Source organism: Panthera pardus, unplaced genomic scaffold, assembly GCF_024362965.1.
Source record: "Panthera pardus isolate Hobbes unplaced genomic scaffold, ASM2436296v1 HiC_scaffold_8, whole genome shotgun sequence".
NCBI lineage: Eukaryota > Metazoa > Chordata > Mammalia > Carnivora > Felidae > Panthera > Panthera pardus.
Window position 1 is genome coordinate 159,617,402 of NW_026527013.1, and position 24,804 is coordinate 159,642,205.

The following is a 24,804-nucleotide window of genomic DNA, read 5'->3' on the forward strand; positions in this document are numbered from 1 at the left end:
TTTTGTTTTCTGTGGAGTATCGAACAGCGTCACACAGCATTTGTCATCATGCCGATGTGGGGCTCAACAGTGTAAAAGTAACTTGAGAGTTGCCTAAAAATGTGTAACGAGTGGATATATTCTGAGAATAGGTAATAGTTTTTGAGGTCGATTAGAGTGAAATAGATGGTAAGTTTCACTCAGATGGGGCACAGGATTTTGACACCATGTTTCTGGATTCCCTGCCTTAGAGGGACAGGCGAACCTCAGTTGTGCTTTGTCCTGGCAGGTCAGCAGCCCTTACACTGGCAGCATCATGTCTCCAGATGTCTGATCATATATGGCTTTCCAATTCTTGTTTATGATTTAATTCAATATTTTAGAAAGTGTTACATCCAGGAACTTGATTGTACTCACTTGTATGTTTCCAGAGATAACACATCTAGATCAGTAAATAAATACACTTTTTGTGAAAGCCAGAACATACTAAATATCAGGCAGTTAAATAAGGATCGATTGCCACTGGGTAGTGAAGGCTGTGACATAGAGCCTGACAGGGATCTTCTTCCAGCTCCCTTTGGGAGTTGTTTCCAGATTTAACTGTTTAAAGGAGGAGAGCAAAAATTGAAGAATGCTCTAGCATACCCGCTTCTCCATGACACTGCTTAGCATCACTGAAAGATACCAGCTGAAAAATATAGTATGTGTCCCCTGTTGTTCTGCAAGAGCAGGAGTTAACTTCAATCTACAAGTATTATTTGGAAGAGTCTGGGGTTCCGGAGACCCACGCATTCGGGAAACCACTAACAGTAGATAACGTTACGAATGCTTGCCTCATGTCCCAGAAGAGCTCTGATGGTCAGTTGCGCTGCATTTGAGCCGAGGGTTTTTTTTTTTTACAAAATGACTGGACAAAAAGAAATCCTGTAATGAATAAACAGGAGTCCCAGGTCAGTTATAAAAAAAATTATTAAGGTATAAAATAATTAATGTGAAATTTTTCTTTAATAATTATTTTTTCTTAAAAATAATAGTATATACTGACTAAAAAGTTGAAATTTGAAATGATCTCATCAAACATTAATATAGAGAAAAATAGTAATAGTTCCATTTATAGGCAGCAGGCACTGTGCTAGGAATGTTACTTTTATGGTAATCTGAGAATAGTACTACAGTATGAGTAAAGATGTTGTCATACACGTTTTGTAGATGAAAAAAAAATGTGAGATTTTACCTGGAAAAGTAACTTTCCAAAATGAATGTGAGTGGATTCACAGCGTGTGACCCCCGAGGTCACAGTCTCCTATATTGTGTTATTTCCTACCTAGAGCAGTATTAATATATATGCTTTTTTAAGCTTTGGATAAAATGGCACCAGGGTCCTTTTGTTTTCCCAGAAATCATTGCTTAAGATAAAAAGGTACAGAAGCCAAATCATCAGAATACTGTTTCTATTATCTGCACCTTTAGGAAGCAGTAAAGTGTTATTTCTGCCCAAACCTCCCATTGGGTCCTGAGATGTATTCATTAGGCACCCAAACTATAAAGGATTTTCCTATGGAGACTTATTCCCACGGCACCTTTAACTGCAAAATATATTGTAGTTACAAATGCTATTTTAACTTGAATAACAAAGATATTTAATAAAGATAGATATAAATTATCTATAATTATATTTGTTAAAATAGAATGAACCCACATGGAATAAGCTTCTAAACAAAAACGTGTACATATTAAAATTTTAGGCAGAATAGAGACAAGTGGGATATTTTGTAAGCAACTCTAAAGGGAATATTTATGAAGGAAATTTGCTTTCAAAGATGTCACGTGCTGGTATTTCAGTGAAATTGACTCAACACTCCTCCTGCACCCTGTCTTCACGCACAAACACGTTTCCTCATATTGGTTCACAACCTCCTGGAGAGCTTCCTGGGTGTAATCTGAAAACAGCCTTTGGATGCCGAGGCAGGGAGAGACAAAAGAAAGAGGCAGACCACATCCCACTGGTATGTGGCCGGTTTCATAGACAAGCAAGGGACTTGCTTCAAGACAAGCAAGGGAACTTCCAGGCTTGTCTTGGGCAGCCAGGAGATGAGTAGATCTCTGCCTTGCCTGCCAAGTCTGAAAAGTTTTATAGAGGTCTTAACTGGATTCACTTATGGAGACAGGAGGACCCAACTGACTTCACTCAAGTACCCAGTTCAGGTAGCCTCAACCCCGCATCTCTGTCTCAAGGCTCTGTCTTTGGAGCGGCCTCCGGGAGTTAAGGAGGCAAGTGGAGCAAACGTTCCAAGGATGGGGGAGGAGGTGGGGGGCCTCTAATTGTCCCAGTCCTGCTCCAGGGTCAGCTGGCAGTCACGTCTTCTGGTGGCCTCCTCTGGTACCTCATTACACATTGACTCCAGAGTCAGCATTTTTGCTCAGGAAGGACCTTTAGTTTTGCAGGGAGACAATCTCCACAACCCAGGTATGTGGTCAGTTATAACATCTCCATTATTAGGCGAAGGCAGTTCTTTTCATCAGTAAAAGCAAGCATTTAAAAATGACCATCTGTGAAGCGAAGCTGCAGGTTTAATTTGAATATTAATTCAGAGGGACAGCCTGCGTTGGATGTGATGGCTAATGTGCTGAAATGGAAGAACCATCCATCTAAACATAGACACCGTGGTGTTGTGTTGTGAAATAAATAAATGATTGAAGGGCCCGATGAAAATGGCAACAAATTATATTCCTCAGGATATTATGGCTGGATAAAAGAAGTTGGAAGCAAATGTAGGTTTTCAGACCTTTAATAGGAAGGTACTTACACACTGAATGTAATGTTTAGTATAGTGTATCTGAACGGTAAGTCACATTTCTCTGTACAAAATAGAGGGAGTGGGAGGGGAAAGGAGCAGGCTTTAATGATCACAAGTTTCTTTTCATTTTGTACGTTCACACTAGTATTTTCAGAAGCACTAATTCAGTATAATCTATGCACATTTAATATCACAATAACAATATAACAAAATAATCTGAAATAATCACGATTACGCTGATGCCGCACAGTTAATACTAATTCACATATATCAGGTATAAGGATAAGAGCCAAGAATCTTTGTCCCCTGATGTCAGTTAATAAATAGCAACCGAATGGCCGTAGTTCCCTGCCCCCGCTAACCTGTGAAGGGACGCTGGACAAAGGCCGTCCGGAAGCCGGCAGCCGCCTCTCCTCCCTGGCTCGTGCCTCATCGGTACCGGGGGAGGGGCGCGGCAGCCCCCTGCCTTGTTCACAGAGTCCAGCCGTCTGCACTCAGCTCACCCCGCAGGGACGCCTCCTGCCCCGTCGGCTGTCGTCCGCCAGTTCCACGGAAGACGGCCCTTCTTAGATCCCTCATCTCGACGCCGGCCGCCCTTAGGCACACCCTGCAGGTGGAGTGATGCCCGGGCGTCCGGTTGCCGAATCCCCACCGCGCTGGCTGCCGCGTCGGAGCGCTCGCGCGGGCCCAGGCTCGGCTTCGGCCTCTGTGCACCTGTCGCTCTGTCTGCCGTGGGACGCGGACTGCTCCTTTGAAGCCGGCGCGCTTCTCAAAGCGCGTCCTTGTGTCTTACAGGGGAATTTGAGTTTCTCGTGTGTGGAGCCCTACACGGTGCCTGTGTTTTTCAACGCTACCAGTTACCTGGAGGTGCCGGGACGGCTTGACCAGGACCTGTTTTCCGTCAGTTTCCAGTTCAGGACCTGGAACCCAAACGGCCTCCTGCTTTTCAGTCACTTTGCGGATAATTTGGGCAACGTGGAGATCGACCTGACCGAAAGCAAAGTGGGTGTTCGCATCAACGTCACGCAGACCAAGATGAGCCAGATAGACATCTCCTCAGGTGAGTGAGCCCCGCTCGCGGCCTGCTCCCGAGGCCGCCGTGATTTCCCCAGCGTTTCTGTTGTCTCGTGTAGGTGTTGCGTGCCCGGGGTCCCGTGCGGATTCAGACTCGTGAGGGTCTCGCTTGGCTGCCCGGAGTGCCCGGGCACTTGCTGGGAAGGGGAGGCCTGGGCAAGGAGGCAAGTCGGTGGAGGCTGTGTCAGCACCAAAACCTTCTCTTGCTGATAAGCGCTAATTCACGTTCATCGGACGGTGGGTAGTGCTCTGAGTGTTTCACGTTTACAGACGAAGAATGTCTGTTTTACTAACAGAAGAGTACCTGGCAGTTTTTGACTTGGTGGACATTCAGATACCTTTTGCCCTTAGTAACAAGTGCATGTTAATTTAATTATGGCTTTTAAAGTTATATTCAACTGCTTGAAGCAAAGCCTCGAAGTCCTCTCGCTAAATTTATGTGGTATTTTGGGAAAACCGCAACAACAGCAACAACGATAACAACGAAGGGTGGTTACAGGGAGGAATGACAAGATGTGTGCATCAACTGAGGAAAGACTGTCTTGGCTTAGGGTGATTTTTGAACATGACCTCACAATGGTATGATTGACTGAGGCTGGGGTCATAATTGTTCTTAACTGAATAAACTTAGCAGTCTTGGGATAATCTTTGACTAACATCGTACAAAGAAAGCTAGGATCACAGGGTGAGATGATATAAACAGAGAAAAACTAGGGGGACTGATAAACAGTAAAAGTTCTCATCAAATTTCTCTAGATATTCCTTGCCGTAGCGTTATATTTTTATTTTGTAAGAACTCCTTAGAAATGGAAAACGGGAATAGCTAACGTTGACTGAGCGCTTTGTACAAGTGTTTGTACCAAACACTCACATGCTCAACTGTAAGACTGCCGACTCTGATTTCTAAATATTCTTGTTCACTTGCAATACCGTATGTATGCACCTGACATGGTTTCTAACACGTCCTACTATTTGTGTCCGTGTTGTTTCCCTGCAGGCTGTTAGGTCTTTAAGGGATGAGGTGATGCCTCTTCTTCTCTTCTAGCCTATAGAATAGCACCTGTTACATTAGAGGTCCTCTGGGAATGTTTGTGGAGTTAACACTGTGGCCATTTGAATTCGTGTTCACTAACAGAATATCTCCAGCTGAAGGGTATGCATCTTTCCATACGACAAGCTTTGTGTTTCTGTAGGGCGTGGCTGTATAGACTATGACTGAGAAGGATTCAAGGAAGGTATAGGGACCATTATGTCAGAGGTGTATCGAATTATTGAAATCAAAAGCTGTTGTGCAATGCCTGGAAGTTTACTTTTTCTGTGCTTGCTGTTAGTTTTGCTTTCCACTGAATGTTCAAATGGATTGATCAGCCATATTTTATCACTACTTCCCAGTATAGATTCGCCTGGGGAGATTTAGAGCAAATACAAAATAACTGGAGATTCCAGAATAACACATAAAACACATACGCATACAAATATCGACCATAGTTGAAAAACTCCCCGTTAGATTTTACTACGATTAATGATTCATTTCTAATGACTAAATACATAAAAATATAAGTATGAAGTCCTCCCTTCTAGCGTTCTCTGAACAAACCCAAATTCCTGGTGATTTTCCATGTAACATGAACTCTTATGATGGTAATGATAGGATCTTAAATGTACAGGTCAATAAAAATTTGCTAATTTAATTTGATCTTATTTAGGACTCTAAGATACTTTCATCTAATTTAAACTGTATTTTTACGAAAAAATAAAAGGAAGAAAGAAGAAAGGAATCCAATATGCAACAACTAATTTACCTTAATAGATTTGCTTAAATATGATAAAATTGGACTTTAGAATTTTTGCCAATTTAGCCAACAATCTGTGCAAATTAAGGGCAACTCATGGGAAATTTAAACATTTCTATAACCTTGCCCTTGTATATCCCCATGAAAATACCTTACTGTTTCAAGTATTTATTTTTCCTATACACATAGTGGAAGTCAAGATCACATCAGTTATTACTGCTCAAGTTTCAGAAAGATTAGCAGGTAAATATAGATGCACATACATTTTTTAAAAGTTATGTCTATACTCATTTAAACTGTTTATTAAAAAATAAAAGAAAGAAAGAAGGAAGAGATTCAGTATATGACTACATTCATCCATCCTGCAAATACATATGGAGTTCACAGAAGGCAATTTTCATCTATATTTAAAGCATTTTACCCAAATCAATTAAATGTATGAGTAACTTAGTGCAAGTAGCAACACCGAGAAAATAATTTAGAAAAATAAGAATCCCAGGGCACTAATGTTTGCTTTAACAAAGGGAAATAGTCTGTATTATATCTACCCTATTCTTATCAGCAGCATGAACACTGATGAATGTCAGTCCTTCTTTACTTTATTATTAAAATAGCTTGGTTGTAGGGGTGTCTGGGTGGCTAAGTCAGTTGAGCCTCTGGCTCTTAGTTTTGGCTCAGGTGAAGATCTTTCTCATGGTTCGTAAAATCGATCCCTGTGTCCTGCTCTGCGCAGATAGCATAGAGCTTACTTGGGATTCCCTGTCCCCTGTCCCCAACTTGCTCACACTCTCCCCTCCTCAAAATAAATTTAAAAAAAAACTTAAAAATAGCTTGGTTGTGAAAATGTAGAAGATACAGACAATTTAGAAGAGGAAAGCAGTCACTGATAACATTACTGTGCGCACACACACACACACACACACACACCACTTCTAGCATAGTGCATTCAGAGGTCATTATAGAGACACTCAAGTACTGTCTGTTAATAGATACTTGTATCTTGGTTTTGTTTTTAGTTAGTAAGTTCTGTGGTCCAAGATGAAGGTAATTCAAACGGTTCACAAGCCTTTTCATTCTGTCTTGGACAGCATTGTTCTTTGGTGATGAATTCAGACTAACCCTATAAGTTAGAGAATTTTCAGTACTTTTTTTCACCCATTCCTTGTATTTTTTCCCTCTATGTTGTAATTAATTTCAGGTCTCATTAGTTTTGACAACGGATTCAACTTGTAAAATTCACTCGAACTCTGAGTTACCTTCGCTTTGCACAGTGGGTTATCTTCCCGTGAAAATACTTTCCAAGTTGCAACATCAACTTTTATAAAACATTCCACTATATTTATTTCTATTTAGAACCCTAATTAGCGAGTGGTGAATCCAGATTTATGCATTTCCTTTAACTAGGAGTAAGTAGTAAAAGGGGGCAAGTGCTAAAAGTATCAGATGGGTAACGTGTGTTCACTTGAGCGTATCATTTGTTTTAACTTTCGTGTCAGAGCCGTGGAGAAGGTGGACCTAGAACTGTGTTTTTAAAATTATTTGGAGTTTTTAAAAATTGTTTTTCAAGCTTTTTTGAGGTAGGATTGACAAAGTTAAATTGTATGTATTTACACATTGTACAGGTTGTGCAGTGTGATTTTTTAAGGTGTGTGATAATATATGTATACATTGTGAAATAATTACCACAACCAAATTAACAAATCTGTCACCTCACACTTACGTGTGTGTGTGTGTGTGTGTGTGTGTGTGTGAGCTCATGTGCATGGTGAGAACACTTAAGATGTATTCTTTTTTTAATTTTTTTAGCGTTTATTTATTTTTGAGAGAAAGAGACAGAACGTGAGTGAGAGAGGGGCAAAGAGAGAAAGGGAGACCCCAGAATCTGAAGCAAGCTCCGGGCTCTGAGCAGTCAGCATAGAGCCTGACGCAGGGCTCGAACTCACGAGTGGTGAGATCATGACCTGAGCTGAAGTCAGACACTTAACCGACTGAGCCACGCAGGTGCCTCAAGATCTATTCTTTTAGCAAATTTGAGGTATACATTATAGTATCATTAACTATAATCACCTGCTATATATTAGACTCCCTGGAACTTTTTCATCTCATAACTGAAAATTTGTATCTTTTGACCAACATCTTTCCGTTTTCCCTACCCTCCAGCCACTGGCAACCACTGCTCTACTGTCTAGTTCTATGACTTCTACTCCTTTAGATTCCTCATAAAAGTGAGATCATACAGTATTTGCCTTTCTGTACCTGGCTTATTTCACTTAGCATAACATCCTCCAGATTCAAATGATTTTGTTAAAAACACAGTAAGAAAACATTTTATATTGTACTCAGTTCCTACTAAAACAGAGTTTCACGAAATAAAATGTATTTTGCTATTTTAGATGCACTTTTTTTTAAGTTTATTTATTTTGAGAGAGAGAGAGCACATATATATATATATATATATAAATTATATATATAATATATATAAATATAATATAATATAATATAATATAATATAATATGGTCATAATCATTTATAAAGTGGAAGGGAAGTAATTTCTATTAATGACCTTTCTTACCTACTGAAAAAAGAAATCAGTTTCTATCCATGTAAACAAAGCCTTTTAGAAAAGATATTCAGAAATGCACTGCTTCTAAATCAGCTGTTTTCTACCTGAAGTATTAGAACCTCCTTGTTTTGTTTACATAGATATTGTTTCAATTTTAGAATGACTGTTCAGCGTCTGTACTGCTTCAGAAACCTGTATTCAGCAAAGATCACCTTTGTTTGTATTTCTGTCTCCAAAGAAAATCTTTTTTTAAAATTTTTTTTAACGTTTATTTATTTTTGAGACAGAGAGAGACAGAGCATGAACAGGGGAGGGGCAGAGAGAGAGGGAGACACAGAATCTGAAACAGGCTCCAGGCTCTGAGCTGTCAGCACAGAGCCTGACGCGGAGCTCGAACCCACGGACCGTGAGATCATGACCTGAGCCGAAGTCGGACGCTTAACCGACCAAGCCACCCAGGCGCCCCCCAAAGAAAATCTTTTTGAGGCCTTCTTTTATTTTTGTTTTATTACAGTGTCCTTTGTAAACCTTTTGAGTTGCACCTTGGGTGTGTTAAGGGAAGGTGTCTTAGTCCAGTCAGGCTGCTGTAACAGAGCTCAGTAGATCGGGGGACTGGAACAACAGATATCTATTCCACAGAGTTCTGGAGGCCGGAAGCCCGCCCCCAGGGTGCTGGCATAGTTGAATTCTGGTGAAGGCCCTCTTCCAAGTTGCAGACATCTGCTTTCTCCCTGTGCCCTCACAGGTGGAAGGGGCTAGGGAGCTCTGTGGGGTCTCTTTCATAAGAGCACTAACCCATTCGTGAGTGTTCCAACATTGTGACATAAGCATTTTCCAAAGGCTCCACCTGCTAATACCATCACATTGGGCATTAGAATTTCAACATATGAATTTGTAGTGGGGAGACACAAACATTTCAGGTCATAGCAGAAGGAGTAGACATTTTCTTGGCTTCTTGTGTAGCTGTGGAACTTGTTGGCAAATACTGACAGGTTTCCAGTTCATTGCTGGCAACTGTATTTCCCTGGGATTACTCCTGGCACTGTCTATCCTAAGCAATTAGAATATCTCTTCTCTTGATTTTATGAACATTTGAAAATGTAGTTAGTACATTAATTCTGGAAAGAATTCATACCAGTTTGCAGAATTCAGTGAGAACTTGCATCATGAGGTTTCTTTTCCTTCACATAAGAAAAAAAATAGTTTAGTTTGCAATACCATTTTTTATGTTTTGTTTATTGAGAAATGATTTTCAGCTCTATGATTTAAAACTGCAGATATTATTTCAAAATTTCTTAAAATAAATTTTTATAACTCAAATAATTTTTAGGCTTACTTTACAGACTTCAAATGACTTTTTTCCCAATGCCTTATAGCAAACTGATTTGAGACATATTTAATAGTATATGTTACATTCCTTAATTAAAGTTAAAACCATAATTATTAGGCATCTTAAAAATGTCACCCCTCCTTGACTATTAAATTTGTATCATTGTAATTCTAAAGGAATAAGTGCACAGACATATTTAACATAACATATATAAAATAATAAGCAAACAGACTATTTTTAAGTGAAGAAGTGATTTTAAAGACTGCATCTTAATATGGAATATTATGATGTCCTTAGAAATAATGTTTCTCAAAATTTAATGCAATTGCAAAGTGTAATATAGGGAATAAAAATGTTTACAAAAATTATATAGAATATGGTATCTTATTATTATAAATGTGTATGGATAGCTAGAAAACAGTTCATAATGAAATAAAATCTGAATAGTACTAATAGTAATTATCTCTAATTAGTGGGTTATTGGCCCATTACTAACATCTTTTCTTTCATTGCTAACATTTTAATACATTTTTCATAATATCCAAATTTTCTTCAATAAATATCAATTGCTGTGGAAGCAAAGCCAAACAAGGCAAAAAGGTATATGCTAAATTAATTGAGGATAAAATAATAGTCCTAAAAAAGTATAATGGTTAAACAGCATTATGAATGGAAATTACACAGGGTAAGTTATATCAGTTCAAAAATTCTAGTTCTTCTCTTAATTAGAAGCATATTATATGGTCAGTTTTGAAAAAGTTTGTCTCTGAACAGTGATCTTCAGCTTAATTTCCTTAATGGCATTTATGTAACAAATGGAGCACTTTATATTTGGATGCAGACTTTTGGGAGTTGGGTCTATGAGCTTTTATTGAAAATACACATAACTAATTTTGAGCAAATGCCACATTTGCCATGTAATTCTAAATCTTTTTTTTTTTTTTCTGGGATAGATAGATAAATGGATAAATTGATATATAAAAGCATTTCCCCTTAAAACTGTTGCCAGCTGTCAAGGAAAAACAGATTTTACTTTTCTGTGTTAATGGTGAATCAATGGATGCAAATATCTTTATTTCCAAATAATCTGCATAGACTTCTACAAAAAAATGTAGCTAAATACTGATTTTTAGAGTTCCTTCCATTTTGTTGGTCCTCTAGATATCGGAGAGGTTCAAGAAAAGCTCAGAAATCCATCACTTTAAGACGCTAAAGACAAAGCCTGGCTCTGGATTCTTCGAGAAAGTGGAGCCTAAGGAAGGATGATTTCTAGAGCACTGTGCTCTCCTTAGTTAGGAATCTCGATTTGTGCCTGGCCAGCCTCTCTCCTCTTGTTTAGTAAAAGACAAAAGTGAGTGGGACGTAGATCAGTAGATAAAGATGTGTTAAATATAAATAACCTTGGACAAATCTACAACACCAGTTTGCTGATGTTTTTCTCCCAAATTCACAAATAGGCTTGTTGTGAGAGCCACATGGCACCAAGCAAAATGCATTTGAGTGAATATTATCTTGCTTCTGGGTAGCGTCACCTAGCTGACTTTTTATTATATTTCAATTCCCAACGTGGCTGTACTATCATCATGCAAGCTGAGTAGAAATCTACCTTTAATTATACTTCAGTGCATGCTGATGCATTTTCACATCAATAGAAGTATTATATTCCAACATGAAAGGAGAAAGAGGCTGGGGGGGACGTTTTGTGATATTAGATATTGACTTATTCTTTAGGAAGCAAAGGGGACATTTTAATTTATAATCACACTCCAGGATGCCATACCTACTCTAGTTTCTACAATGTTTCTGGGCCTTTTAAAATATTCTGTGCCTTTTTCAGGGAAGATGAATAAAACATGATTGTGTGTGTGTGTGTATAGTAATTTTTAAAAATTGCAAGAAGAGGATAAAACTTAGTAAACTTAGGTGGATAAAATAGAGGTAAAAACTCCCAATAGGGACCAGGTCATGTTTTAAAAGCTTCAGTTTACTATATAAATAAATTTACCAAACAGGAAAAAAAAATCAGACATTACTTCTGTACACTATAAGAATAAAAATGAATTATGTAAGACCAGCAGAGAACACAGCTCAGGAACCCCAAACTTAATATGTGGATATAGTTGAAGATGTTTGCAAAACAGGGGAGAGAGGGCACAGAAACAGATTAGCTTTTCTGAGAGGCCCTTTTTTCTTTGCCTTTCCTATACGTTTAAGGGCTGAAACTTCTTGATAGGTAAGTAGTTGGTGCATTTAAGCAATATGGATTTATATAGTAAAGAGATAATAAATCAGCTGATAATAAGCCAGGGTTCTCCAAAGAATCTCAGCCGATAGGATGTTTAAAGAGAACAGGATTTATTAGAAGGAGTGGGGTCACTCAGTTATGGAGGCTGAGGGGTCCCAAGCTCTGGAGACCCAGGAGAGCCTATGGTATTGTTCCACTGCCTGTCCAGAAGTCTGACAACAGAGAGAGTCTGTGGTATAAGATACAATCTGAAAGCTGGTTCAAGACTGGAGGCAGATATGGGGCGCCTGGGTGGCTTGGTCGGTTGAGCGTCCGACATCGGCTCAGGTCATGATCTCACAGTCCATGAGTTCGAGCCCCGCATCGGGCTCTGTGCTGACAGCTCAGAGCCTGGAGCCTGTTTCAGATTCTGTGTCTCCCTCTCTCTCTGCCCCTCCCCTGTTCATGCTCTGCCTCTCTCTGTCTCAAAAATAAATAAACGTTAAAAAAAAATTAAAAAAAAAAAAAAAAAGACTGGAGGCAGATAGGCTCAAGACTGGAGAGCTGACATTCCAGTCCTCGTCTGAAGACCAGTGTCCAGGCCTGAAGACAGTAATTCAGGGAGAGGGAACTCTTCCTCATTCCACCTTTTTATCCTGTTCAGGTCTTCTTTGGATTGGTTGATCCCCCCACCCCCCATATTGAGAGAATCTGCTTTACTCAGTTTCAGGATTCAAATGGTAATCTTATCCAGAAGCACCTTCACAGACATACCTAGAATAATGTTTACCCAAGCGTCTAGACACTCTGATACATAAAACTGAGATATTTAGATATGGACCATCACATCAAATTTAGATATTTTTCCATGAGTATGTCCTTTTGTTTTGAATAGTAACATAGTGTTGGCATGGAACAATTCAGAGATCAGTTACCTTCACAATCAGAAAGAACACAAAGCAAAACCACTGGATTAAGGCCTCCCCTCCAACCCTCCTCCCTTCCCTCCTTCATTAACCTCATGACGATGCTTACCTGGGGTTATTAACCAGAGAATTGAGACTGTGAGATGGTACCATTGACTATTATCTACCTTTTCCCCTCTTACGACTTTTAAGCAATTTGAGCCATTCGATACGTGAACAATATAGGCTGTCGAGCTATCTGGTGCTTTGTTATAATTAGGTGTGGAAGTGAGCCTTTTTGAAAAAGAGATCCCACAGATTCTGGTCGAGCTGCTTGGGACTTCTTCAATTGACTTGGGAAGTGTCTGAAGAATTACTCTACTGGATACCTTCTGAGATGTTTACCACATATATTTCTCAGTCTCTTCCCTTTATTCAGAAAAGTTCAAGAGAATGTTGGGGCTGTCTTACAATACTCCTCAGAAAGTACTTGCTTTTGATAATATTGTATGATAATATAATTATGTGGACCAAGCTTTAATCATAACTCAATTTTATGATTTATTTTATTCTGGCACATTTCCCTTGAGGGCTGTATAACCCCACCCCCACCCCCCCACCCCCAGCACAGACCATCTTTCTGGTAACTGAATGCCTAGTTAGTTCTGAATCCTCTTTTTTTCCAGCCACTGCTTGCTTCCTCTTACTCTCTAGCATCTACTTTTGACAAGCACGTTTGGCTTAGATCTTTGCTATAGCACTTGTTAACATCTCCCGTTTTCTGAAAAATGCTGATGACCTGCCTAGTGTGTCCAGTCTTCTAGTCCTTCCAGTCTTTCTTCTAGCTCTTGTAGTCTTCCTGGGATCCTTTTAAAGACTGGATTCCTGTTGCTGAAGCTCTGTCCAGAGGCCGGGATCTTGCTACCCCTGGACATATCACCCTGCCGCCAGTTCCCTGCCTAGATGTTGGAGTACTGCTCACTCTGATTTCGTAGCATTCTTCCCCGCCCCTCATTCCAATTTTCTGCTCTATTATCTTTAAACCTGACATTGTCGACTTGAGTCTAGGCTGCAACCCCTATTGCCTACAAGTATTTTCTGCCACTTTGGGCACAAATTTCAATCTCCCAACCTGAAATGCCCCTGGCAGTTCTCTGTGGATCTGCACGAGAACTCAGCTTCCCTCTGTCTTCTCAGTCATCAAATTTCTGTTGCTTTTTGGGATACAGATATAACATCCAGGTTATCTGGGGGAGGGGGAGAACTGCAAGCAGAGAAGTAATAAAGCACACCCAGTCCCCAAGCTCTTCACTCTGCCTGGGCATAGAGGGTCAGCTGACACCATTGCCAAGGTTCCATAATTACATCATTATGGGAAGCTACCTTGGTAGGAAAGGGATGCCCCTGGAGCATAGTAGCTGTTGTAAGTCTTGCACTGACTCAGATCTGCTGATGTAGCCCTCTGCTAGGGAGCTAAAGGTTGGAGGAAATGACACTCCAGGGCCATCCGGAGACTGTGATGATAACTAACAGCTGCTGAATACCTCAACCATGCCTGTCACTCTGCGAAATCCTTTACATTCATTGCCTTGCCTGTGGCTCCAGTGACCTTGCGAGTTACGTACTGTTTTGTAACCACCTTTCTCACTCATTTATATCAGTGGTAGAATCATTCTCTTAGGGACCTGAGGTCAAACCTTAAGAAAAATCAAAATTCTCCCTCCATCTGTGCCCGGCACATGTTATGATACAGCACGCACTACCAGTTCTTTTGAAGTGTCTCATCTGTCCATCCATCATCTCCATATCCTAGTTCAAAAAATTTCATTGCTTGATGGGGCGCCTGGGCGGCTCAGTCGGTTAAGCGGCCGACTTCGGCTCAGGTCATGATCTCGCGGTCCGTGAGTTCGAGCCCCACGTCGGGCTCTGTGCTGACATCTCAGAACCTGGAGCCTGTTTCGGATTCTGTGTCTCCCTCTCTCTCTGACCCTCCCCCGTTCATGCTCTGTCTCTCCCTGTCTCAAAAATAAATAAACGTTAAAAAAAATTAAAAAAAAATTTATTGCTTGAAACCATAATCAAGGCCATCTATCTTCATAGCCAAAAAGAATGTTTCTTTTCAATCATACCCCTATTTATGTGGTATATACATAGTTAAAACCATGGACAATGGAGCCAGACTGCCCACTAGACTAACACTGACTGAGGTCTTCCTCTGTTCTGGTCATTGTTTCAACAAGGTTAATGCACATCAATATAGCAAGTCATTGAATTCATTAACTCCTCAGGATAAATATCATCATTATCTGTATTGTATAGATGAAGAAACCGAGGCATAGGGATACAGTAATTCACCCAGGCTCTTCTAGCTAGTAAATAGCGAGTTCAAAAAGGAGTCCAGAAGATTTGAATCTAAAATCATCCTATGTTTATTCTTGGCTGCTTTACTTCATTGCCCCCTCACATTCATTGAACACGTCTTTCATTCGTACGTGATCAGGTATTGTTAAACGTGACACATGGGAAATATTTACGGAATGTAGCACCTAACACCAATGACATCCTCATCGTGTCTCATTGGGATTATGCCACGAGACTTTTAAATAATCTCCCCTTATTGTTTCTTATTTTTCTCTCACATTATCCAAGTTTTCATTTCTAAAATGCAAGAAAATACTTTATTTCCCATTCCCTAAAGGATAAGTCTACATTTCTCAGCATGCCGTACAAGAGCATGCACACACACAGCCCAGCTAGAAGATTTGGCCTCATTTTCCCCACTTTATACCATGTACTCCCAGGACTTTTCACTATCTGCTGGGAATTCCTTCCTCTGTATGCCATTTTGGCAAAATTGTGTTCATCCTTCAAGATCTAGTTTAGTATCATTTATTATCAATTTAGTATCATTTCCTTTCTCAAACCCCAGGGAACAATCTGTCATCTTCTGGTATAGCACCTCGTATCCTGAATACTAGTTATTTTTCTTTGTTCCATCTTAAATTACAGACTCCTCCACTGTCCTGTCTCTTGCATCTCCGTACCTGCTAACACTCACCTCTCCTTGACAGAAAGGAGAGGAACAGTATTTTCATCTTTGACTTTTGTGTTTGATCCACACTTAGATACCCACAGAGGCTTGCTTTGCTCTCTGACTCCCGCCTCTCTAAAAATGTCCACTCCACATTCCCTCCCAATGAAAATTCCAAAGGGACTGCTTCCAAAGTGTCATACTCCCATCTAAAAGTCTTCCATGAAGCCCTAAATTTTGAAGATTAAGTCCTGTGTGTTCTCCATAAAAGTCCTGAACACTTACCCCATGGTGATCTCAACTCTTTTACAAATGTTAAATCACTTCAATCGTTTTCTCCTGTCTGATGCTGTTTCTTACATGGTTCAGACGTGCGATTACTCTGGTTGAAAATGCTTGAATCTCCTGAAGCTTTCTGAGGGCATTAATCATCTTCTTACTTCAGCCTGTCTACCTCTGAGCCCAGCACAGTATCTTACAGGTGGCCTGCGTTCAAATATCCCATTGACGGATTTTTTTAATAAACTGATACCAAGATGTTATAAGCTGTAACTTTATAATCCTGTTGTCTTCATCCATTGATATGAACCAAACTCCTAGTGAAACGAGAGTAGCAAGTATCTCAGAGGAAATAATTGCTTAACTGGAGGAGGTTAATATGTGTGAAATTGATCTGGACCTGAATTTTGCTGCGATGTTTTTATAGAAAGAAGACTTGTTTTGTAAGGTATTGAAGCCTACAGCTGTACTGGGTAAACTATTATATGAATAAAATAAAAGCATATATACATTTGCTGAAAAATGTATTCTGAGGAGCATGACATGAAGTAAAACCCTGAAATTAGTCCTATTCCCTTTGTATTTAGTTTTTCTCCTAGAATATAAAAAAGAGCGGTGCGTGATTAAAATTAATTTCGCTTTATTTTTCTTCTTCAAGCTTGGGAATGCATTTGACGTGATAACTCCAGGGGAAATAAGAGAATCAAAGTTTCTTGTACCTTCTTCTCAAGGCCCCTGATCTCCAGTCATTTCTCCACCTGCCTAAAACAGACTTTCCAATTGTTGTTGGAACCTAGTCTGACTTACTTTGTCAAGGGAAAAGGTGTCTTCGATGATCAAGTCTTGTTGTCTCTGACTTCTTTTATTTGGTAACTCCGGGCAATAACCCTTTCTCTATTAGATAAGTAAACGGTAAAACATCAACTCCAGAGCAACTTCATCGGAGACGCTGCACACGGACACGGACAAATAAATGGCGGATTCGCCACCCCTCCCCTCAGGCCCCGGGCAGGCCCCTGCTTGGCCTCACCCGCGTGAAACCAGACAGCACACACTCCCCGCATGTCGAGCAGACTGTATTCAGCCATGATGGGAAGAACAGAGCTATTAGACCCTCTCCTTTTCCTATATTCTTTATAATGCAGCGCTCTACAGGAAAACGTGAAATCCGGCCCACGCATGTAGATCCCCCGGCAGGGGAGTTTGAACCTTTTCCAATCACGGAGCCTTGTGTTCTATTTCATGCAAGGTAATCAGCACCACAGGCATACATAGCAAATGGTTTGTTCATAAAAAGTTTGATGAGGGGTATAAAACCCTCGATAGTCTCTGGAAGAAAGACTTCCCGTAGGAAACGGAAAGAGAAAGAGGGCGGTGTATATCTTTACGTATTGTTTGACTGCCTGGAGTGGCACTACAATACACAGTGCAGTTTGTTTCATAGAACAGCCACTGGGCATCAGTACTGAAAAAAAAAATTGAGTGTGGGTTCCGTCACTGCGAGTGAGTGCGTCTCCAGCAGTGAATGCAGGTGGTAGGCGTCGTGTGAATGTGTATACATGTGTATGCAGACTAATAGAAAAGGAACACCTTCAATCTTTCATGAAGTAAAAACCTCAAAATTCAGTAACTCTGTTTTTAATTGAGCACTATACTGTCTCCATTTGCCATATTTGAATGATTTGGAATAGAAAGTTTTCATCAGTAAGATGATATGACATGAAACGGTCAGAATTGTAGCTCATGCTGAGCGGTAGTGAAGTGCGTGGTTTCTTCTTTTCCCCTTTCTCAAATGTTTCAGCATGCACTAGTAAGCAGTTCCTAGCTTTTTGGGTTCCCTTTTTCCCCCTCTTCATAAAATCATGGATATTAATTCAGGGAAGTTGTGGGGAGAAGAAATCTTGAGGGATGGATCCTCTAAAGCACTGTTCTCACCCAGAGGTGATTTTGATCTCTGGTAGGAGATATTTGGCAACATCCAGAGACGTTTTTGGTTGTCACGAATTGGTTGTGCGTGTGTGTGTGTGTGCGTGTGTGTGTGCGTGCGCGTGTGTGCACATGTGCATGCTACTGGAATCTGGAGGATAGAGGACAAAGATGCTGCTAAATATCCCACAAAGTACAGGACAGCCCCGCTGCCTCCCCAACAAAGGGGCATTTGGCCCAGACGAAACACATCCGTCCATTTAGAGGCTTTTTTTTCTTTATTATTTTTCTCTATGCTGTTATGAGCTTCCTTCTCTTTCCCTTTTGTAGTTGTGTGTGTGTGTGTACATATATATATACTTATATATGTGTGCGTATATGTATATATACACTTACATATATATGTGTGTGTATACATATACATTTATATGTATATGTATACTTGTGTATGTGTGTATATATGTATATATACTTATATATGTTTGTATATATATGTATATATATGTGTGTGTGTGTGTGTATATATATATATATATATATATATATATATGCGCACATACTTTGAAAAACCCAGACTCCTCCCTTTCATTTTGCTTTCTTTGTGAAATGTTTGTGCTTCAAACAAGGAAGATACATTGCTGACTTCTCTCTGTGGTCAGAATATATCATACAATGAGACTGTTATCCTGGTAAGCACTCTTCATTATTTTAAACCGTGGTTATTATTTTTTTCTTTTTTATACAAACCCTAAATCTATTTTTCTAAATATATGGACTCTCTAATACCTTGCTTCAATATAACTTGACCCTGCCATTTTTATCAGTAATGGAAACAGACACAAATTGTGTGTATGTGTGTGTGTGTGTGTGTGTGTGTGTTTGCCATCAGGCAGACGAGTTATCTAAATAGTCAGAATGACCGATTGTTAATATTAGATTCAAGTGTCACAGAAATTTATATTAATGGTGAGAAAAAAAGAGTTACATAGCAGAACAGAGGCCTAACTGAAACCTTGTAGTTTTCAAAGTGTGTTCCTTGCAGATGTAAGTTGATGGACAGGAGAGACACAGCTGAAGACACAATACAGCAAGGAAGAGCACGGAACAGCTTTCCCCTGGGTAGCTGAGCAGCTCCCATGTGAAGGGGTAGCCAGATTGCCTTGCATGTTCTCTGAGCAGTCCCCTTAGATGCTGCTCCTGGTCACGGGCTGCTCCGTGCTGCCATGAGCCCAGGTAGGCCTCTTCCCATCTTAAGACCGATGACAGTGGAGCCGCCGTGCCTTCTCACCAGCGCTGAGCAGACGAGGCCAACCTTCCCTTTAGGAACCGCCCTTTACTACCCTGGTCTTTGCTCTCCGCAAGCAATTCACACGCCACCATGTGAGAATCATAAAATAGAGAAATTATAGCGTAAGTCCTCCGTAATAACGCTCACATCTGTGCGATTTCAGTCTCACCTGCAGGTTGGAAACACACACTCACACGCACCCTCACGGATTCTCACACAGCATTTCCTTTCCTGGATCATTCATCATTGCATATTGGGTACCTGGTTTGTATGAAACACTGACGGTCATGTCCTCGTACCTATACTGTAATCATAAATGACAGATACTAAATGAATATATATTTATAGATAATAAAAGCTATAATGGAAACAAACAAAACTATATGGTAAAAAGTGGAGGGTATTAAAATTAGAGTCAAACATAAAAGATAAAGAGGGGTCAAGGTGAGATAGAAGAAAACCTAAATTACAAGTTCTGCAGTTTGAAAGCACTTGACAATTCAATACATGTTAAGAAGGGCGAGGGGGACAAGAAGGAAGAACAGAGTTTGGAGAGATAGGTAGAAGCTAGATCATAGGAGGGGTAACCAGCTATGGCAGAAAGTTAGGACTGAAACTCATGGAAGAATTTCTTCCTAGGGAGTGCCATGGTCTTATTCTGAACTGATACCTCTGGCTACTATGTAGATAATAGACGAGATAGAATTGATAATTGATTGTAGACGAGGATTATAGACAGGCAGCATTGGAGACAAGGAGACAAGGTAGAGTACTGCATAATCCAGGTGTAAGATAATGAGGCTTTTAACTAAGACAGCAGCAGTGTAGATAGAAGTTACAGGGGTTGAGAACTATTTCAGAGTAGTATTCTCACAACTTGGCAGATTTTGTGTGAAGTGTGAAATCTAGTAATCAAGTCCAAATTGCAGGTTCCCGACTTGATTACCTGGATAGATAGTAGTCCCTTTGTCCGATATATAAAAAACAATGGGAAGAAGAGTTTGGAGAGCGTCCAGGTCTGTTTGGGACATGTTACATTTTAGAAGTTCGCTAGATACGTATGCAAGTAAGTCAAGCTGTCAGTTAAGGATACGAGTGTGGAGCTCAGAAAAGAGTCAGGGCTGGAGTTATGTACTTGGGCATCATCAACATATGGATGATGTTGGAAGCTATAAGACTGGATTACTTTGGTGAATAAAAAACAACAGAGGAGAGTCCCAAACAAAGCGTTAAGGAACCTCATCTCTTCAGAATTTGGGAAGAGAAAAGAACGCGCACAAGAAGACGAAGAGGGCATGCATAGTTAAGTAAGACAAAATCGAAGAGAGTACAGTGTCCACTGAAGTCATAGGAGGAGAGTTCCCCAAGAACGATAGTTTAACTGTTAAGGGACAAAAAGAATGTAAGGACCGTTAAATGGTCAACTATATAAGAAATGAATACTTAGCACTTGCTTAAGTACAGTGTAGACTTGAAAGTGGTGTGAGAATTCTATTCCCATTTCTTTTGCTTACTGAGTTTTGTGGAAGGCTCAGCCAGGACAGTTACCATCTCCACTAGGGAGAGTAAAGCCAGGCTAATGCTATTTGAAAAAAATGGAAAACGTTATTATATTTTTAGGATCATCAGTGTTGATTTCCTGTCCACTCCACTCAGTGTTTAACTCACTGTTCCCCACCTCCCATTTGCCACAATAAGTATACTCAGAACAGCAAAACTTTAAAAAAAACAAAAAGAAAACGGAACAAGAGAGGATATATCGTAATGAGAATAAATTGGCAATGCTTGGAATGATCATTGAAGGGAGATGGGAGGAGACGGCTAAATCTGAAGATGCGTGGAGAACCATAATAGTAATAGAAAGTCAGTGAAGACACCTGTTGTTTCATGAAAAACAAAAAATACGAAGAAGAGGGCTGACATCTACTCAGGGATGCTCTATGACAAATAGAGCAGGTGCCTGAGACCTTTTACCTCACATACTTGTCACAATAGGTTCTGCAGTAGGTGAATCCTTCTATAAGGTGAAAGCCAACACTTAAAAAGCCCATACGGATCCTCCAGGTTCTGAGGTAGCAGAGTTGGTACTTGAAGTAATTTTGGCTCTTTTCCTAAACTCATACACTTTCTAGTAAAACATAATAAAGAAGTGGCAGATGTTCCAAAAGGTAGGGAAGATGGTTGGATGCCACGTGAATCCAAGGACCTGGTGAGGGTACTGGTATAAGGAAAATAGATGGTCAGGAAGGGAGAGTATAGTAGCTATTTGGTTAAGGTTAGGCGGCTCAAAAAAAAAAAAAAGTGAGAAATGGGCAGGTGAAACGATAAAATTAGCATCAATCCAGCATATAAGCTGTTGAATAATAAAAACCAAATAGAATAAATATGAAATCTACTTTTCAACTCATCTATAGAAACAACTTCACTTACAGAGATAACTCAGATACATCCATCTTGTCTGGATATTTCAGGCGAAAGTGTCTTTTAGTGGCCTCAGTTTATCTTTTCATCCTTTACTTCACTTTCACCTGTGTAAACATAATTGTTTTGTTTCTTTGCCAATAATGTGTTGGAAAGCGTTTTCTAAAGGGTAAAAAAAATGTACGTAGAAAACATAACTTTCATTCAGTGTTTATTTGGCAGTCTCTTTTGTTTGTGAATCCAAAAGATGATGGTTCCTTTTAGGGAATTTTTTAACGTGTTGTTCCAATATGTTTCCACTGCTGCTGAGTGTTGATGCCAGAGTGCAGAGCTGGAAAGAGCAGCTGGGTCTTTCTTTGGCTTCCATGTACTAATTTGGAAATGGAACTGTCTTTGGGAAGCCTCTCGTGTTAATTTTGAATTTTGGATGTACTTATGCATCCAGATTTCCTGTCCCTGACGCAGCCATGGAAAAGCTGTGTTACCCTGAACTTTGCCAATGAGGTATGGTAGGAAGTATCACATCTCGTACCCCCAAATATGCATCTTGAATTTAATAATCATGACCGTGTTGAAGTTGCCAGGACCTAGTGCAAGCAATTTGTGGCAAAGATACTGACCGGTGTACCCGGGGGATTAACTCCCCTGCAGAAATCTAGATATTAACCTGGTTGCATTCAAACAGTTTTATAAGCAGAAAAGTACCTACGTATTCATTTGTTTTGTTCTCTGCCTTCTGCTCATCTAAATAACTAAAGTGTTTTCAGCAATTGGGTAAGAGGCAGTATGCTGCGGTGGTCGAGACTCAAACCTGAATGCCCGGGGTCAAATCGACCATTTGTTCGGCACTGACCGAACAAACTGACATCTGACATCTCTCTGTGTCACGGCTTCTTCACCTGTGAAGTGTGGTGTGATGAGAAGAATAGCGTCTGCCTCTTAGATGCGTCATGGTTAGAAGGGTCTCTCGCTCATACAAGTTTTATGTTGTGTTATGGCTGGTGTTATTGTTACTGATCTTGGTAGTATGGAAACAAAGAGGAGAGAATCAGTATCTCCAACGACTTATCATACAGTTGAGGAGATAAAAAAGTAAATGAATGGACTCTTAACATACGAGTTTAAAAACCATGAAATTTGGGATGCCCGGGTGGCTCAGGCAGTTAAGTGTCCGACTGTTGGTTTCGGCGCAGCTCATGATTTCGCAGTGGGTCAGTTTCAGCCCCTGCGTTGGGCTGTGCACTGACAGCGCTGGTCCTGCTTGGGATTCTCTCTCCTTCTCTCGCTGCCCCTTTACTGCTCGTGTGCGCAGTCTTCCTGTCTCTAAAAATAAATAGACAAACATTAAAAAAAGACCGACATGAAATTTAATTAACGGTAAAATAACACTGGTTTATAATGGTTGATTTTTAGAGAAATATTTATGGTAGACGTTGTGCTTAAATTATAGTTACAGTCATATAAAATTAGAATCAAAAGAATTTTTATAGATCAGATGGTACCAGTGGTTCATTAAAAAATGAGGAAACCGAGGCTCAGATGTTAAAAGATCAGCCCAGGGTTCCACGGCAACACGGTCACATGATCCAGAACAGATTGACTTCTGACACTCGTTCCTGAGCCGCTTCCATCTGTCCATGCTGGTTTTGCAAACTGAGAACAAGGAGAACACTTCATTAATGGGGATTAGGGAAGGGCGTACCCAATATGTAAGAGGTAGCAAAGCTTTGGAGCGCTTTTACAGTCTAGTTGGGTGAAGGAAGAGTTTTAGGAGGTAAAAGCGTAAGTGGCCAGGTACAGTACTGTCTCCTCTCTAGCACAGTAGGAAGCCCTTCGAGAGAAGCAGAGATTTGCCGGGGAGTACTGAGCGGTTACGTAAATTTCTGCATTCATTTAACAAATGTTATGAAATATTTATCGTATGTGAAGCTTACTGTTTTCTGCACACCTGATATAAATCAGGGAACACAGCTAAAATTCCTGACCTGTGGAGCTTAAGTTGTGGTCAAAGATGATAAATAGCTAAACTTATAAGGTATGAAGTATACAGAAATTATATCACATGTTAGGAGATCAGTGAAAGTTCTGTGTCAAAGGAATAGGTAGGGTAAGAGGTAGGTGGCGTGCAGGTGAGGTGGGCTGATCTCTACTGTTCTATAACTGCATAGAACAGTGTAACTGTATAACTGTATAGAATAGATCGGCATAGACCTTAAAGTAAAGGTGATAAAAACAAACAAACCCTCAAACAGGTGGGGGAACTATCCAGGTGAATACACTGGGGAAGACCATTTAAGACAGGGAGAAAAAACAAAGCAAAGGCTCAAAGGAAGGAGCATGGCTAGAAAGTGTGAAGCAAAGAGGTCAATGTTTCTTGAAAAAGAGTGACCTGAGAGAGTAGAGAAAGCATTCTCTTTTAGGAAAGTACTGGGAAAGGAAAGATGAGGGCGTGTTAGCACACACAAGACCTGTAGAGAAATAGGAAGCAACTAAAGAGTCGTCATCTGTTTCTTATTGTATGTATGTATGTATTTATTTATTTATATATTTTTGTACAAAGTTAAGTTTTAAAATTTATTTTGAGAGCGAGACAGACAGACAGCAAGCAGGGGGGAGGGGCAGAGGGAGAGGGTGGCAGAATCCCAAGTGCACTGACAGTGTAGAGCCTGATGTAGGGCTCAAACTCCGGAACCGTGAGATCATGATCTGAGCCGAAGTCGGATGCAAAAGTGACTGAGCCCATCAGGTGCCCTGACAAATGCTTTATTATTGTAAATACAGGTAGATATATCTATGGTATGGTTTCTGATAGGTTTCGGGTGTATTTAAATGATGTCCTGGATTCATCGTATATTGTTTTCGTTGGAGTACAGTTAAGAAACAGAAACCATCCAGTTATTTCCACAGAGTTCAGTAAAGAGAAAAGGTTAAATGGACACTGGCAGACTAAAGGGTAAAAGAAGAAGGGACACTGAGGAGGCACAAATACAGCAGTTGCTGAGGGAAAAAGGGGAGGAGTGGGGGTTTTCAGAACAAACTCTGTTTGGAGGAGGGCCCCTTGCAGAGCTGGAAGCTAGACTTCCACATAGATGATACGAATGTTGACAGGGACATAATAGAATGCACTATTCATAATTAAGAAGTTCACGCTCTATGTTAAATATTTGTGGAGACAATGATTCTATGCATGAT

General features: G+C 40.2%; 1 protein-coding gene across 1 annotated transcript in view; it reads left to right on the top strand.

The window, feature by feature from the left end:
• Nucleotides 1-24,804, top strand: part of LOC109268887 (contactin associated protein 2) — a 1,595,009-nt gene that overhangs the window by 898,796 nt on the left and 671,409 nt on the right. The window contains exon 8 of the mRNA XM_053897072.1: nt 3,573-3,837. Within this exon, the coding sequence (XP_053753047.1) occupies nt 3,573-3,837 (265 nt within the window). The remainder of the gene's footprint in view (nt 1-3,572; nt 3,838-24,804) is intronic.